Here is a 15,017-nt window from a genome sequence, read left to right on the forward strand (position 1 = left end):
CGGAAATTGCTGGCGTTCATTACTCTTGCCGGAGTGCAGGAGAACAAAATGCGTCGAATTTTCCTTCCTCCGCCGTCGTGAGTGCCAGCGCCGGTACATTACCGCGGCCCATCGTTTCCTGGGACAAGTGGAGCACACTCTACCGGGTCGATACCGTGGCCTGCTTCATCGGTCTCCCGAAGGAAGGGGGCAGGCTTCCGCGGGGGTGTGGAATCAAGAGGAGCGAAGCGTTTCGCCGATCAATTCGTTGGCGTTCCTGAGAAGAAATCATCACAACAAGAAGACTGAGAACAAGAACAAGTACACGGACAAGAACAAGAGATATTTGGCGCCTCGGAGGATACCGTTGCTCCACTCGATTCCGTTTCAAGCGGCCACTTCGAGCGAAAGAGGTCAATGGCTCCTGGGCTTGGTACGCCTATTGTCTGCTCCTTGCGCTGGCCCCGTTTTCAAGTGTGCGCCAACTTTCTTGACGTTGATTCTTGATATTCCTCGGGGGCTTTTTCTGCTTCGTTTCGTTTTTTATCATATACCACCGAATTTCAGTGTTCTATACGTGTTTCGAAGACATATTCTGTAGGGGGGGCTGCGGGCCTCGTCAAGCTGTCTCTAGTGGAGCAGCTTTTACTTGCAGCCTCCTCCATCAAGTAGATGGAAATAAAGTTATTCTATAAAGGGAAGTGGGTATTTATGCTTTCTATTTTAGGTGCAATATGTATTTCTTTTTTTCGCTAATGTTAGTTTCAGCGCTCTTGAGCAAGAGAGGTCTCCCTGGGCGGTTTCTTGAAGCGTAAACATGAACTCATGCGGTCACGGAAAACGATGACAAAATGGAGCCAATAGCCATGGGAACGGGATACATGTAATTCGGAAAAGCAGGGTACGATTTAAAATGTCCTAAGGCTTGAAAGCAAGTGGCGCGAATGAAGCAAAGTAAATGTGGAACCAACCATTGAGAATGTTTTTCCGGTCTATTTTCGGTTTCTTTCTTAACAACATCGCTTTGCATTATACAAGACGCCCGGATGAACTTGAGAACATTTTTTATAGCGGGATAAACAAGCAACTTAAGAACTTTCTTGACTTTAGTTTTATTCAGGTTAAATAGAATGAATTCTGGGACGTCATAATGTAAGGAAGTGCCCACCTCCTTCTAGGGCATTTCTTCTCCTTCGTACCTCTCTGCATTTTCAACAAAGAGCTCTCTCTCTATCTCTTTCTCTCAGTACCTTCGAAGGGGTGAGTGTTTTGTCCACAAAGGCTGTCTGAGTTATGGAGAACATATTTGCTGGATGGTGACCAATCGTCAAGCGCCAACATGCAGTTTCGCAAGAAAGAAAAAGGGGGAAAAAAGAAAAGAAAGAAGAAACGAAAGAAGGAAAGCTCTGTTTGGATTGCTTACGACACTGTGCAATGCATTGCATGCGACAGCCGTGACAGGCCGTGTGAACTGGCATTATGCACTGGCACCCAGATGACACTTGTGCAGGCATCGTCGTGCAGTCTAGTGCAACAATGCGATTTATAAATCGATACTGCTCGGCTTGCTGAAGGAAAGCGCGGGTATAATGCGAAAGCACAGCTTCTATACTAGCTAAGAAGAACGCTGAGATCTGTGGCGGGCCAGAGGACCGCAGCAACAAACGTGCAGTACACTTCGCGGTAGTCCTGCGCTGCTTAATACGTTTCTCCAGTGTGCTATCGTAAACTACCTTTCCGTCGGTAACGGTGCTTATGAGCAACATACTTTTGAGCACATAAGTCGGCGTGCAGTCCTGGGACTGTCCTTGGACAGTCCCAGGACTGCACGCCGGGCATCAGAATGAAGAATGAATAGTGCATTAGCTGGGACTGTCCTTGTTACGTATTCCACCCATTCTTACGCGCATTGCATATATTCTCTGCTCAATTTGTTAGAGAGAGTTATAAACGCCAGCCAAGCCAACAAACTTATTCTCCCGCAGTGGTCGTTTTGCAATGCACACAATTAACCGTATACTGTCGCTTCATTAAGAGCTGTTTTTCTTTCGTGACTCTTTGCTGCGGTAGCTTAAATTTTTGCATTGCTAGACAACTATATAAAAATAATAAAGAAAAAAGGAAATTGAAGCTCCCACTTCCGCCCATTCGTGCCTATACGAATGGAATGCAGGCGTGTTTCTTTTGGCACGACCCAAGGACGGCGCTTTAAAAGCTCGGCCATCTGAATTGCTCTCTCGTCTAGCCTATGCGCTCGCCCTTGGGCCTGCCGGCACGTTGTGGCAACCGAGCGAGCAGCTCACAGAAGTCTTGAGCCATGGTTACCAGGCTCTCGAGTGCATCCGAGAATTCCGTTTTCATAGCGGCAAAAATGTCCCTCTCGTCGGCGTGCTCTATATGTATGCAGCTGCAGCTCCGTGAAGTAGTGTGACGTCAGCAAACCTTGGCCGTCTGTGGTTCGACAATGGCGTGCCTATAGTCTTTTGTGCGAAAAATCCGCCTTCCTTTCCGCATTCATCACTTAGTCATTATACTTTCGGCTTTGCGATATTGTTTTAGTCTCTGGTATGTCCAGTCTCAAAACAGTACCGGTGAATCAGTGAGCAAGAAAGCGCCGCATTTGCTGGCGGCAACTCTTGCAAATAAGTCCTGCTGCTATACTACAGCTATACAGCTACAGAGTAAGCTAAGTAACTTCACCGCATATGTACGCAGCTGTTCATATAAATTGGATCTTCGCACGCACGCTTGCATCTTGCAAAGATGCATGAAGTCCCGGAAACCGTTTTACATGGAGAAGAAATCTAAGTCTTTCTATATTAACACGCTACTGCTATTGTACTGGGCTATTTACAAAATTGCGCAAACGCGCAGTCTCACTCAACGAATAAGCACGCGCAGCGTATATTTTGCTTATCTAGCTGATACACTGTAAATACTGGTGCAATGGGCGAGCGTGGTCCTTGCCGCATTTTCGTTCAGGCGTTTCGCGGGTCATCCCGTCACGTCCTTACGCCGCCAGCCGCTCCTCTATGCAGCTTTCGTTTCCGAAATCTCACCCGCGCATGTAATTGCACTCCTTGCGAGCCTGTGGCATATACATCCGGCTGGATTTTTGAAGTCCTAATTACATGTATAGTACAGTTCTTCAGCGTTTTATGCACGAACGCGACAAAACCGCATCTGTGTGCTTTCGTTGCGGATAGCAACACCGATCAAAGCTTGTCCCGCATATAGCGTCTTTCGAAACACTGTGAGGGCGTCCAATTACGGGTGGCGCCGCGGCGGCATTCAGGTTTATATACGCCCGCGATCGCTCCCGCTTGTTCACACGCGAGTGCACCGAGCCACGCGGTGTGTGTACGTGCCGTCGTCAGCGCCGTTGCAAAATAAATGCGCTCGGCGCGTTACACCGCATGCGATGGCGTCACGTGTATGCATATAAGCGCCACGCCGCATGGAGAACAATACGCGCAGTCACCGCCACTTCGGCACGGCCGACGCCGGCTGACTCGTCGGGGACGCGTGCGTATACGTGAATGCCTAATGAGCAGCCTGACGAGCGGCGCGCCTATAGTGCACCTCTTTGAGCTCTAGGTCGGGCAAGTCCTTTTCATAAGGCCATGCGTGCCCGCGCGCGCGTGAGAGAGCGAGAGAGAGAGAGAGAGACAGTCAAATAGAGAGAAGGAGGAGGGTTCACTGAGGGCTGTAGAGACGAAAGCCCGCAAGGGTGCATTCCACGTATTGGACTGTATAAAACAGCTGGATTTTCTGTTTACGTGTTCGCCTCCATGCTGGTGCCCGATTGAGATGCATGATTCTCGTGAGGTAAAAAAGAAAAAGAAAGAAAGCAAGAAAACGTGCTGTCTGCGCAGGAAGTCACGTTGAAGAGTCCATGGTTGCCGCTATCCCGTGCCCACTGAAAGTGGCCGGATGAAGGCAGCTGCTTAAGTAGAGCCAGAAGGGAGATGTCACTCCTGGCGGCTGTGAATCCGTGTGCAAAGGTATGAAGATGGTGCCCTGGATTACTCGCTGGCGCCAAAGATCTTGACTTGCGTCAGATAGCAGGACTGGCAACGGTGTCTGTGAGTCATTATCAATGAGCACTGGTGAAACCGCACATGCGCAGGTAGAGTAATTCCCCGCGCCGACTTTAGTGAGGCTAACTTCAAGAGCCCCACTTTTAAGCTTGGCGTGTAGGGAGATTGTATAATTGGAGCACGCGTATATATGGTGAACGTAAGCACGAGCTATCCTCTCATATACACATCAGCAAATAGGGACGACCGAGCGTTGGTCGGCACCGCGCCGTTATGCCGAACTGGCATGCGGCAGTCATAATTATCCTAACTGGTCTGTTTAATGCCGTCACAACCGTTTCACACCGACTGGAGTACTTCGCAGTCCGCAGTTCATAACGTGAATTGCGTCGTGGGCACTGAAGGACTCGACCATTTCAACAGGGTTTGCCAATCGACACGGTAGAAATGTTTGTTTAACAGCGGCTATTTTTTACGTCATTTTAATTGCCACAACCAATATGAGCCACTGTATATTTAAAGAAAAGAGTAAGATGTTCACGCACCGAAATTGCATAGGTACCGCGCGCTCTCTCTCTCTTGCTCTAATCTATAACATGAGCCCGTGCTACACGCGTGCCTGCATGGCATGGGACGAATTGAACGCAGCCGTGCGCACAATGCCACATGATCAGTGCGCTCATCCACGCTCGTACCTTATCGACGGAGCCATTGATATCACCGCACGTTGCACCACGGTGCTTTACACAATAGAGGCAGCTAGAAAGGCTCTCTATGCGTGAACACTTATTCTGTGTAACTGACTGGCAAACCAGCGTAACTGCTCGCAGCACGATGTGCAATGACCAGATCGACCCGTGGGCATGGTTATTGAACATCGCTGTGAATCGATCACAAAGCTGGCCCTCACACAAACCAAAGCAACATACATGATCTGCGATTAGCAAGTCATGCGGGAAGCCAATTGTTTCATTAGGCTCCACTTCCCGGAAGAAACGCTGTGCCTGTTAGAGCGCTGTCGTGGTGTTCCCCTCGAATGGTTTCGACCATTTTGGTTGCACACGTAAGTTCTATAATAGAAGAGCGTTCTCGTATTCCGCCCCCATTGAAATGTAAACGCGCACAGCTGCCGGGGAATCGAACCCTCGACCTCGCGCTCAACAGCTGAACGTCACAGCCCCTGACCTGCCTCTGCGGGACTCGCAGAAACCTGTTGAACGCTTTGGTATACTGCGGGTACAATGATAAAAAATATACCAATAAAGAAAAGGAATAGATGTGCGTTTTGAATGCGGAAATTTCAATGAAGCCTTGCGAAACGCACGGCAAGCTTTTTCAAGATCAGGCAACAAATATTCGCCGTCACTTATTCGGCTTCACGTCCATGCGCGGAATCGCTCAAGAAACACGGGGCCACGCTGTATATAGTTGCGGTTGTTTGGCTAGGTCCACTGCAATTCGCCCGGAACGGTCGAAATCTGAGAGAGTATGCACACCACGGAGGAAGGAACGAGGCGACTGCAGACAGGGGGGGAAGAGGGGGCCGCAGGGAGGGCACCGCATCGTTTTCGTGATAACTGCGAGCAGTTAGCGAGTCAGTTCGGGGGAAGATTCTGTTCTGTGTCTCGGCGCACGCCCCTGTCAGGCGAATAGGATACCGCCCGGCGACCGAGCGTGGCATGGCCACGGGCACAGGGCTCGTCGCTGCAGCGCCGCCAGTTCTGCGTCTGGCGGTACACGACGCGGCTCGCTTGCCCGCGCGCCTTCGGGAGGAGGAGGCGATGAAGAAGACGAAGAAAACGCAAAGGAGCGGAGGGACTGGCACAGACCAGCGTTCGCAGTGGTGGAAACACGAGACGCTGCCTTGCGACCAGGCGCCCTCCGCACTGTTCGATGCGCAGTGCATGTGGCCGCATCTATCGCTGGCCGTCCCGCTCTGTTCGCACGGCCGCACGGCTCTGCCGGGCGCAGCGTCCCCGCGTTTGTTGCGCGGGGCGTGCTGTTGGGTCATGTGTGCGATGCAGGCGTGTCTCTATAGTCGCGGGCTTGTCTCAACTCCTATAGTTGCTTGGACTGTGCTGCGCCCAGAAGCGTATAACCTCGAATAATGAAAGCCAGTGTGAGATATTCCTCGCCATCTGCTTAGTAAGATTCAAGGAAGCCTCACTGTGACGAAAGACGGGTACAAGATAATTATCCTGAGGTTCGCGATTACGTGCGATTTCTCTATAAATACCATCTTTCCTATGCGATTGCAAGGGCCGTCAGAACGAGCAGACAGTTTGGAGTCTTAGTCATGTTAAAATGGGGAGGGGGGTGTAGGGTGGATAGTACGTAGCAGCAGGCTAGTGATTGTACCAGGGAGGGGGGTAGTTTCCATCTAGACATAGGCGTCCAGCTTTATCGTGGAGTGTCCAAACTTCTGGAATCATGCTCAGAGGAGAGGCCCTTGAACGTCTACGGCGTGATGGGGGCTTAAAAGAGAAAAAAAGGAGAGGAATAGGGACGTCAAAAATTTGCGCAAAAGCTGCCCGTGCCTCTGGCACGGACATAGCCAAGCCCCCGAGAAAGTGCCGCATGGAGCCACCTAGTGCACGTCATTACACGGCGCCTGACTCAGATGAGGCTACTTCGAAAATCTCGGTAGTGCCCAAGGCCAAGGATATCGATGTGTGCTCAGGACGTTACATGTGGGCACTCTAGCGGTTCCTAGAGTGGCTCCCTGACCGGGTCACGGTCGTAGCCTTGAGACAGAGCCCTTGTCTCCCAGACCGCACATTGTGTAAGCCACGTGACCAGCTCCTGCTCTGCCTTCCGTTTATGGTGCGGAAGACCTGCGATGCTTGAGGGCCCTGGTACCAGACCATAAAGACCTCTCCAGCAGACTTATATGATAGCGGCTCCTAATATGCCTTTGAAAGTAAAAAAGAAAAGAAGAAGAGGGAAAGCTGGGGGAACAGAGCGTCGCATGAGGGTCATGGTTTCTCTCAGTGTCGAGCCATCTCCTGTGGCAGACCCATTGTTTATCGTTGTGCTCCAAACAAGGAACGCGCGTTCATCAGTAGACGCCAAGGTATATAGGCTTTAGGAGATAACAGAGCGTCAGGCATTTACAAAAAGCGCACCCTTAAACTTTGCTTTCTTCAAGAGTTTTCCTCGGCTTATTATGCTGATAACAATACGAAGAAAAGCTTGCTTATGTTCATTACATCTTTTGATTTATTTGTGCCTCCTTTCTTTCTCGCTTGTGTTACTTGCCTGTATCCAATTGCCATATATGGCGCATTGACGCAAACACTTTTATCTGTCAGCTAAGACAACGAAGTTTCTGTTTATTCCATTTTCCTGATAAGCATGGAAACGCTACAGTAACTTGCTCTGCTAAGCAGGCTAAGCTTCGCGTCAGAATTCGCGGTTTCTAAAGCCTATAGTTGCAACTCAGACGTGCGCATGTACTGCGAGTAAAGTTATTCACGAGTTTGCAGCAACTCTGGTTGTACACTTGCTTAGGCTGCCGACGAAATAAGGCGAAGAACGGAGGCCCACACTTCCAAGGATTCCCGGGGCCCCCGCGAATCTTTTTGGGCTCGTAATTGCAAAAGGTGGTGTCAAATTACGTCGAGGCGTGGCGCCGCCGTCTTCTTCTCCTCCGCGCAGTGGGAAGGAACTGACTAGCTTGGCGGAACCCCCCCAAAAAACACGGCCAGATAGAAACAAGGCGCCAGCCTTGTCTCTATTCTCCTCTCTCGTTTACTATCTGTAGGCTTTAGCTGTTGCTCGCTTTTTTTTTCTTTTGCATTTTATTTGGTACTTCTCCTATTCGCCTCCTTACCGAACAGCTCGACCGACTGGAGACGTCTTTCTGTTGATGGCGGAGGGCCTTGTTTACTTTTAAGGAGGGAAAAGTCGTTATTGAGCAGTCGCAGAGCACGAACAAGAAAGACAGAAAGAAAGAAAGGGAAGGTTGAGCTCTTCATCCTCTTCGTTGCTTTCGGCTTTTGAGCGTCGTCTGCTCTTGGGAGTGCTGGGCGTCGGCTTGAGGTCCTTTCCGCGCAAGGTCAAAAGCGAACACGCTTGCATCAAGTCACTGTGGGCAGTCTGGGGTGTGTCCTGCTTTGCGCCTTGCGGCACCACTTCGAAGGCTCTGTCTCTCTCTGTATTTGCTAACGTATCTGTGTTCCTTCCGCCAGTCGTTTGTTCTTGAACACAAAAGCTAGCTCTGTGCTAACCGCGCGGCTGTCGCGTCCAATCATGACGTATCAGCAGACTTGAGAATGACCAGTGAGGTACGTGCTTGTCGAGGCAGTTGCTTATTGAACTCTTTCAATGGCCTCCGCAGCCTCTTCTAAATCCCACAGTTCTTTGTAACGTAGTTGTTTTGAACGGTCATCTGACTGGCCGACTGTTCGACGTCAAAACAGTCCCTCGACACGCGTGACTGCAAAAGCGTAGCACACAGTTATTATTTTTTTTCAGGGACATTCCCCTAAAAGACAGAGTAGGCTTGAGTGAGCTTATGCATGGTGTATTAATTCACTTTTACTTTGTAGTGTGCCCTGTTGGCCGAAACGCAAATAAGTTGTCAAAAGCAGGTAAAGTATAGAGACATGTGTAATAATTTTGTTTATTTTTTTGTTTGCATTTCGGCGGTGATGATCATTCACACGAGTGTGAGTCTTCTTGTGTGGGCAGCGCGTTTCAGTTTCTTAGTACTTCTTTTATAATAAGCTCTGATTGATGGCACAAAAGCTTGCCAGCAGACAGGTACACTGCAACTATCCCAGAAGTTCGTCGCTCCACAGTATCTACTGCTTGATAAATTAATAGGCGCCTATTCGCAGCCTCTGGTGCTTTCATTAGCAATACACTGCGCAGTCTGTGGCTGCCATCTGAGCACTTTTAAGAAGTCATTGCTCCCGTACAGGGTCCTACACTTCCCACTCAGTGCGAAGCAGTTGAAAAAAAAGAGAAACATTTCTCGAAGTTTGTGTTTGCCTTGCCCGGCGTGCGAACACTGGGCTGGCAGTCAGGTTGATTGATGACGTGTTGACTTTGGTTGACCAGTGGTCTCTCCTGTTTCCTCGCTGTCGCCGTATGGGATCTGACTCTGCTAGATTTTTCTTTTTTGGTTATCCTAAACTCCTTGTGACTCCTTCTTCGCTACTTTGTTGTCTCGCGTATTATTTTAGCTGGCGTGTTTGTCGAATTAGCGTCAAAGGAAGGCGGCCGTTTGAGTCGCTGTCAACAGCAAATATGTCTTTGTCCATCACTGTTCCCTTCTGTTGTTGTGTAGCTGCCCTTGCTTTCTTTGCTAATCCATCGTTTGGAAGGTGGCAGGATGGCTCAGGCGTGACAAACCCGGGATCCACTCTCGATTGGAACCGTGTTTTTTGTGTGTGCTTCTTATGCTACGGAAACGTGATGGTGATAACTGCAAGAGACGCCCAATGTATTGCCAGTAGAGAACTCAATGACTATCCGTGAAAAGAAAGTAGCAGGAATGGCAATATTATAGTTCTATAAGTAAATGCTATTGAAATCGCCGCAAATATTGTTGACACATGTGTTTCCACTTATGCGAACATAACAGTGAACACATAAGTGTAACATAACACTTAGCTACTGCTTCCAACCTCTCCAGTTAGTCCCCGTTTAAGCCTACCTACTATAACACTCACCAACTTCTAAAGCAGGGTGAATGGCACGATAAACGTTCCTTCCAGGCTTTACTATAGATTCCACACTTATCGAACCACCCGGTACTTTAAGTAGGCTAGGACCTCAGCTTCTAATGTTTTCAAATTTTCTTATGTAGGTTAACCGACTTATGTTACAAGTGGGCATAATGAGGCGGCGTTCATTTTACCCACATTTCAACCTCTGCTGTACAACGTAGCCATGGTCAAGGGCTCGACATGTCCATAGTATGAGAGATTGATCGAATCGCCTACGCACTTTCTCATGTGTAGGCCTACTACAGCAGTTTCTCGACATCGTCAGGAATGGCGCCCCTGCCAAGAGTCGTAATTCTTGATTGTCATTGGAATGGTGCAGTTTGCACCCTGGGTTGGAGACCCCAGTCGGTTATGGTTGTGCTAATCTAGCGGCTGGTTCGGTCAATGCCACCATAAATAGACGCAGAGGTTGCTTTTGCATCTAAAAACGTTCTTGCAGCTTTTGCTGATGAAGTGAAGAGCAACAGCAGCACCTTCTGGAAGGAACGTAATCAACAACACAGACCTACACTCCAAACGGGTGGGCACAGTTCCTGATATACTACACCGTATCACCTACCGATATCATGTAAGGACGCCAAAAATCCTCCACAAGTATATTTGGACTGCTGAACTAAGCTTTTAAAAACGTATTCGCATTTCTCTGACAGAAAAAGAATGATAAGCAGTGCTGAAAGTGAGGCTTAAATTTCCCTTTTCGTGGCATTTTGCGCACGAACCACAATAGCGTGCTGTATTCGCTTTATATATGGTGAATGCGTTCATCTGGCAGAACTTTTATTTTCCGCCAGAGCTTTAATGACTACGTGGCGAAATATTGCGCAAGCAACACGAGAGACTTTGTCCCCAGCTAGACAACACACTCGCTGGCCCTTCGTTGCATATGTGACAAAACGTAAAGCTTCATCACGATTGGTACAGAAGACGTACTTGCCACATACTTCTTCGCCAGAAGCACCAAAGGGGGAGCAACAGAAAGGAAAGAAGGAGAGAGTGAAAGGAGGACGCAGATAGGTCACGACCTCTATCGGCAGTCAAAGAGGACATGAGGCTAAACGGCGATGACAGACGAGAAAACAAACTCTTCTGCCCCTCCCCCTTTCACCCACCCCTCTTTTTCTTTTTTTTCTTGAAGCGTTGTGATGAGCTAGCTTAATGTCCCAGCAGTCTCAGTTCATTTCCCCAGAGAAAAAGGACACGGGGGAAGCCAACGTTTAAATGATCGCGATCGAGGCATATCCAAACATTGGCCTTTCTTCCAGAGCTTCGTTTTCTTTTTTAATATTTTCTTCGGTCATCTGTTCATTTTTCTTTCCGCGTCGCATCCCCGTCCCACACGCTGCAATATCTTCGCAAAATGGCTTCCCTGACGTGACTGTCGTGTCTGCTTATACAGAAAAGTCAGGGCACGACCGACGGGCCGATGACAGCGTCGCAGCAGGCGTGCATTGATCGTGTGTGTTATTGTGTGTCGGCGCGTGCAACTAAAGAGAGAGAGAGAGAGAGAGAGAGAGAGAGAGAGATGAGCTTGCTTTCAAGTCTTTTTGTATCGCATTCGCCGACTGCGCACGTCCTGAGCGCGAGCGGCTTACATTTTCACATTCCCCGCGTTTCTTCATCCTCTTGGTCGTGTGAGACTTTTGTTCGCGCATGCCTCCTTCAATCTCGCGTCGCTCCGATTCGACGCAAGGAGGCGAAGGACGACGCGAAGGCAGTTGCGAAGAGACGAGGCCGCGCCGAGCAGCCGGCTGCCCCCCCGACCGGCGCGGGTCGTGATTTTCGCACCGCACGTTGTGTATTGCTGGGCTCCTTTACGGAGGGAGCGGGTGCGCGCTGGGGAAAAGATACGATACACGACTATCGCGTTTCTCTAACTGCCTGTCGAAAGACGAGTACCCCCCCATCTCGGCCGTTTATGCTCAACGCGGGCTCGTTGTGTGTCGCCAGAAATCGGAGGAATGAAAAGGCCCATCTCTGAAGCGAGGTTTAAACGAGGTCCTCGTGTCTTTTGCGAAGGCAAACTTTACAACGTAATGACAGTTTGATGCGAGCTGCGAGTCACGTGTTCGCTACTTCTTCTTTTTTTTTCTGTTTAACGTCGCTTGCTTACGGTACTTGGTCGGTTTATGCGCGCGCTGACGTTGAAGTACCAGACATGATTTGTTGATCGGAAGCGCAGCTAGCTGAAGTACCCTTTGTAGATCAGTGGCTTCATCACACACAAAGGAAAAGAACGAAAGAAAATAGAGAACGACTAAGGCGAAGGCAGAACGGACGAAGCTAAGCATCGATGTCACGTCTACGTCTGCACCTCATTTGAATGAAAACTTGTGCATCAACGACTATTTGTTTTGTTTGTTACCGGAATAAACGTCTATAGCCTTGCTTCTTCTGAAGTCATCACAAAATGTGTCGTAAATCACGGCGGTTTTAAACAACGACTTCATGACTCTGCGCATTTTTCATCGCATGCGATACTTAGTGACATTGTTTGTTACTGCGCGCACACTTTCTCGCAAGTAGTGCGCACTGACGTTATTTTTTCTCTTCGACGTATCTCTTTGGCCTCCAGTGTTCAATACAGTTTAGCGGCAGCTATTGTTGCTCGTTAATTCTGCCACAGGAGTGAAAGCGCGCAAACTGTCATGAAACCGACCGCTTCTTTGCCTTCGCTTACGGCACCGGCCTTCGTAACAATTGAGTGGGGTTGTCGGAAATCGCTTGGCTTGCTCTATTAGACCTAACCGAAACATCCATGTCTGAGCGTTACATCGCTAATCGTGGCACGGACAAAATGCTCCCGCCCCCCGCCAAAAAAACAAACAAGAGACTGAGAGAGAGAGAGAGAAGTGATGCTCTCGCTTTTTATTCCGCTGCATTTAAGACCCTGCATGACCCGATGCTTCACTTCAGTTATGTCCAGGCTTGATTGAAAAAAAAAGAAAGGGGGTAGGAGGGTAGAAAGGTAGAAGACGAGGCTAAGGAGCCCATTACACACTTGCGCGGATCTTATGTAAGCAACCTTGAACGTTGTAGTTCAATCGAAACCGAAAGGGTGCGCAATTTGTTGCCGCAAATATATGTGTTTGTTTTTCTATTTTGGCAATGCACAGCTTTGGCTTGAACGTTGTATTTTGCTTTCTCTCGCATGTTCCAGTTGGTGGAAGAAGAGAGCTTCAATGTGGTGTGCGATGAGGACTGCCGTTTACGCAAGGTGAGCAGCTATCTCCTGCACTTCCTCCAACACACACACACACGCGCGCGCACACACACACACACACACACGCGCACACACACACACACACACACACACACACACACACACACACACACACACACACACACACACACACACACACACACGCACACGCACACGCACACACACACACACACACACACACACGCACGCACACGCACACACACAGCTTTCTCCTTCATGTGTACGCACACACATACACTCTTTGTTAGCCAGCACAGCAATCTGTGCTTGCACGCCACACACACGCACACGCTCGCATACGGTGAGCAGAGCGCGTCACCGTGACATTGAACTCAACCACGCCTGTCTACCGCGGCGCAGTCCGGTGAGGCGATGCCGAGACGCCTCGCCGCCAAACCGACCTCAACTACGTATTACCGCCCTCCGTTTCACGTCCTTTCTTTTTTTCTTTCCTTGTGTCTACTTTATCTCGTCGCTTTTGTGTGTCTGTACGTGTGCTTCTGAAGGGCACGGTTGTTCCTCGGCGAAGAGGACGAGTCGCCCACGCCTGGTTCTCAAACATCGCGCCCGGTTTGACGCGCCTTTCTCCGCAGACTGAACGCTTAACACCGGTTTTCTGCAAACATCCTCCGGCAGATCTTCTTTAGGGCGTCGCGCATTGTGACCCTAAAGGCCTGGAAAGAAAAAAAGGAGGGAGTCGTGAAAAAACAATGAGTGCCGTTCTCCGTCGCCTAGCTTTCCCAGAAAACATGACGCCGAGACAGCTCATTGTCGCTTTCTCTCAGTGGCTTCCTTCTAGTTTTCCGCAACCTTTCGGAAACCATGAATTGCGCTTCTACAGCTGGATAGCTGGGGAAAATAATAATTAGCCAAGGTCGATGTTTGATGAAGCTATATAGAGACCTGCTGGCAACTTTCACCCCCTTTCTTGACGCGCACGTGGCTGCTGCAATCGGAGGCCGCAATTTTCGGTGGATTCGCAGCTACCTGACCGAAAGGAGCTGCTTCTTTGTAGTCACCGAGGATGCTCAAACGTCCGACCACCACACCAGCCATGGAGTTCCACAAGGTAGTGCTTTGAGCCCGGTTTTGTTCAACCTGACTTTGTCTGGGCTAGTGGAACTCCTGCCACAGTCGGTCAGCCTGTCAATTTACGCAGATGACATCTACATCTGGGCGTCAGGAGTAACTCGGCTGCAGGCTCGCGCAATGTTACGAAAGGCCGCAAAGATCACGTGTGCTTATCTTCAGAGACAAGGCCTCGGAATCTGAACAGAAGAGCGTGCATTAGTCGCGTTCAGGTGAAAATCGATGACTGGATACCCGGTTTCTATTGAAGGCCACCCTATCTTGTACAATAGAGCTCATCGATGTTTAGGGATGATTGTCGACCGCGACCTCTCCTGCCCCCATATGTATCCTACCAAAAGAAAAATACTCCTCTCAATCAGTCACCTTTTAAAAGCCATTGCTGGAAAAGGGTGGAGACCGTCGGTGCGTTCTATACTTCAAGTGTACAAAGCGATCTTCACGAGTTTCTTGCATTACAGCACTCCTGTGCTGTAAAGCACTCGGAGGACAAATCTCTGAGTGCTTGAGAGCATGCAAGATCAAGCGCTTAGAACATGTCCGGGTCTACCGCGATGCGCTTCAACAGCCGCTACAATTGCCATCGCCAGGGAACATCCCAACAGTACATATATCGCCATAGACACCCTTAGCGAACATCTTCATCGCCCTTCCCGACTAGTCAGAACAGCCTTGCTTCTTACTCGGAAAGTAGACCAGATGCAACTTTTTCGGGCATTGTACCGATCCTCTCTTCCGTCCGATTTCACGCCTGCAGCAAGATCACCTTCTCCTTTGTAGTGTCTCCGGCAGCCACAAGTGCGACTTTCCATTCCAAAAACATGGCAAAAAGTCCGACTTGCCAACTTGGGCCCTGAATCAAGCCGCTCTGCATGTACTGCATAATTCATACCCCAATTGAGTACCCGTTTATACAGATGGCCGTTCGACTCAAATCCAGCTATTCTGGTGCGG

General features: G+C 49.4%; 1 protein-coding gene across 4 annotated transcripts in view; it reads left to right on the plus strand.

Annotated features, from left to right (window-relative positions):
• Positions 1-15,017, plus strand: part of sev (receptor protein-tyrosine kinase sevenless) — a 145,083-nt gene that overhangs the window by 57,054 nt on the left and 73,012 nt on the right. For all 4 annotated transcript variants that reach the window (XM_075695695.1, XM_075695696.1, XM_075695697.1 and 1 more), the window contains exon 2: positions 12,912-12,968. In XM_075695695.1, coding sequence (XP_075551810.1) covers positions 12,912-12,968 — 57 coding nt within the window. The remainder of the gene's footprint in view (positions 1-12,911; positions 12,969-15,017) is intronic.

Source organism: Dermacentor variabilis, chromosome 6 (genome assembly GCF_050947875.1).
Source record: "Dermacentor variabilis isolate Ectoservices chromosome 6, ASM5094787v1, whole genome shotgun sequence".
Classification (NCBI taxonomy): domain Eukaryota; kingdom Metazoa; phylum Arthropoda; class Arachnida; order Ixodida; family Ixodidae; genus Dermacentor; species Dermacentor variabilis.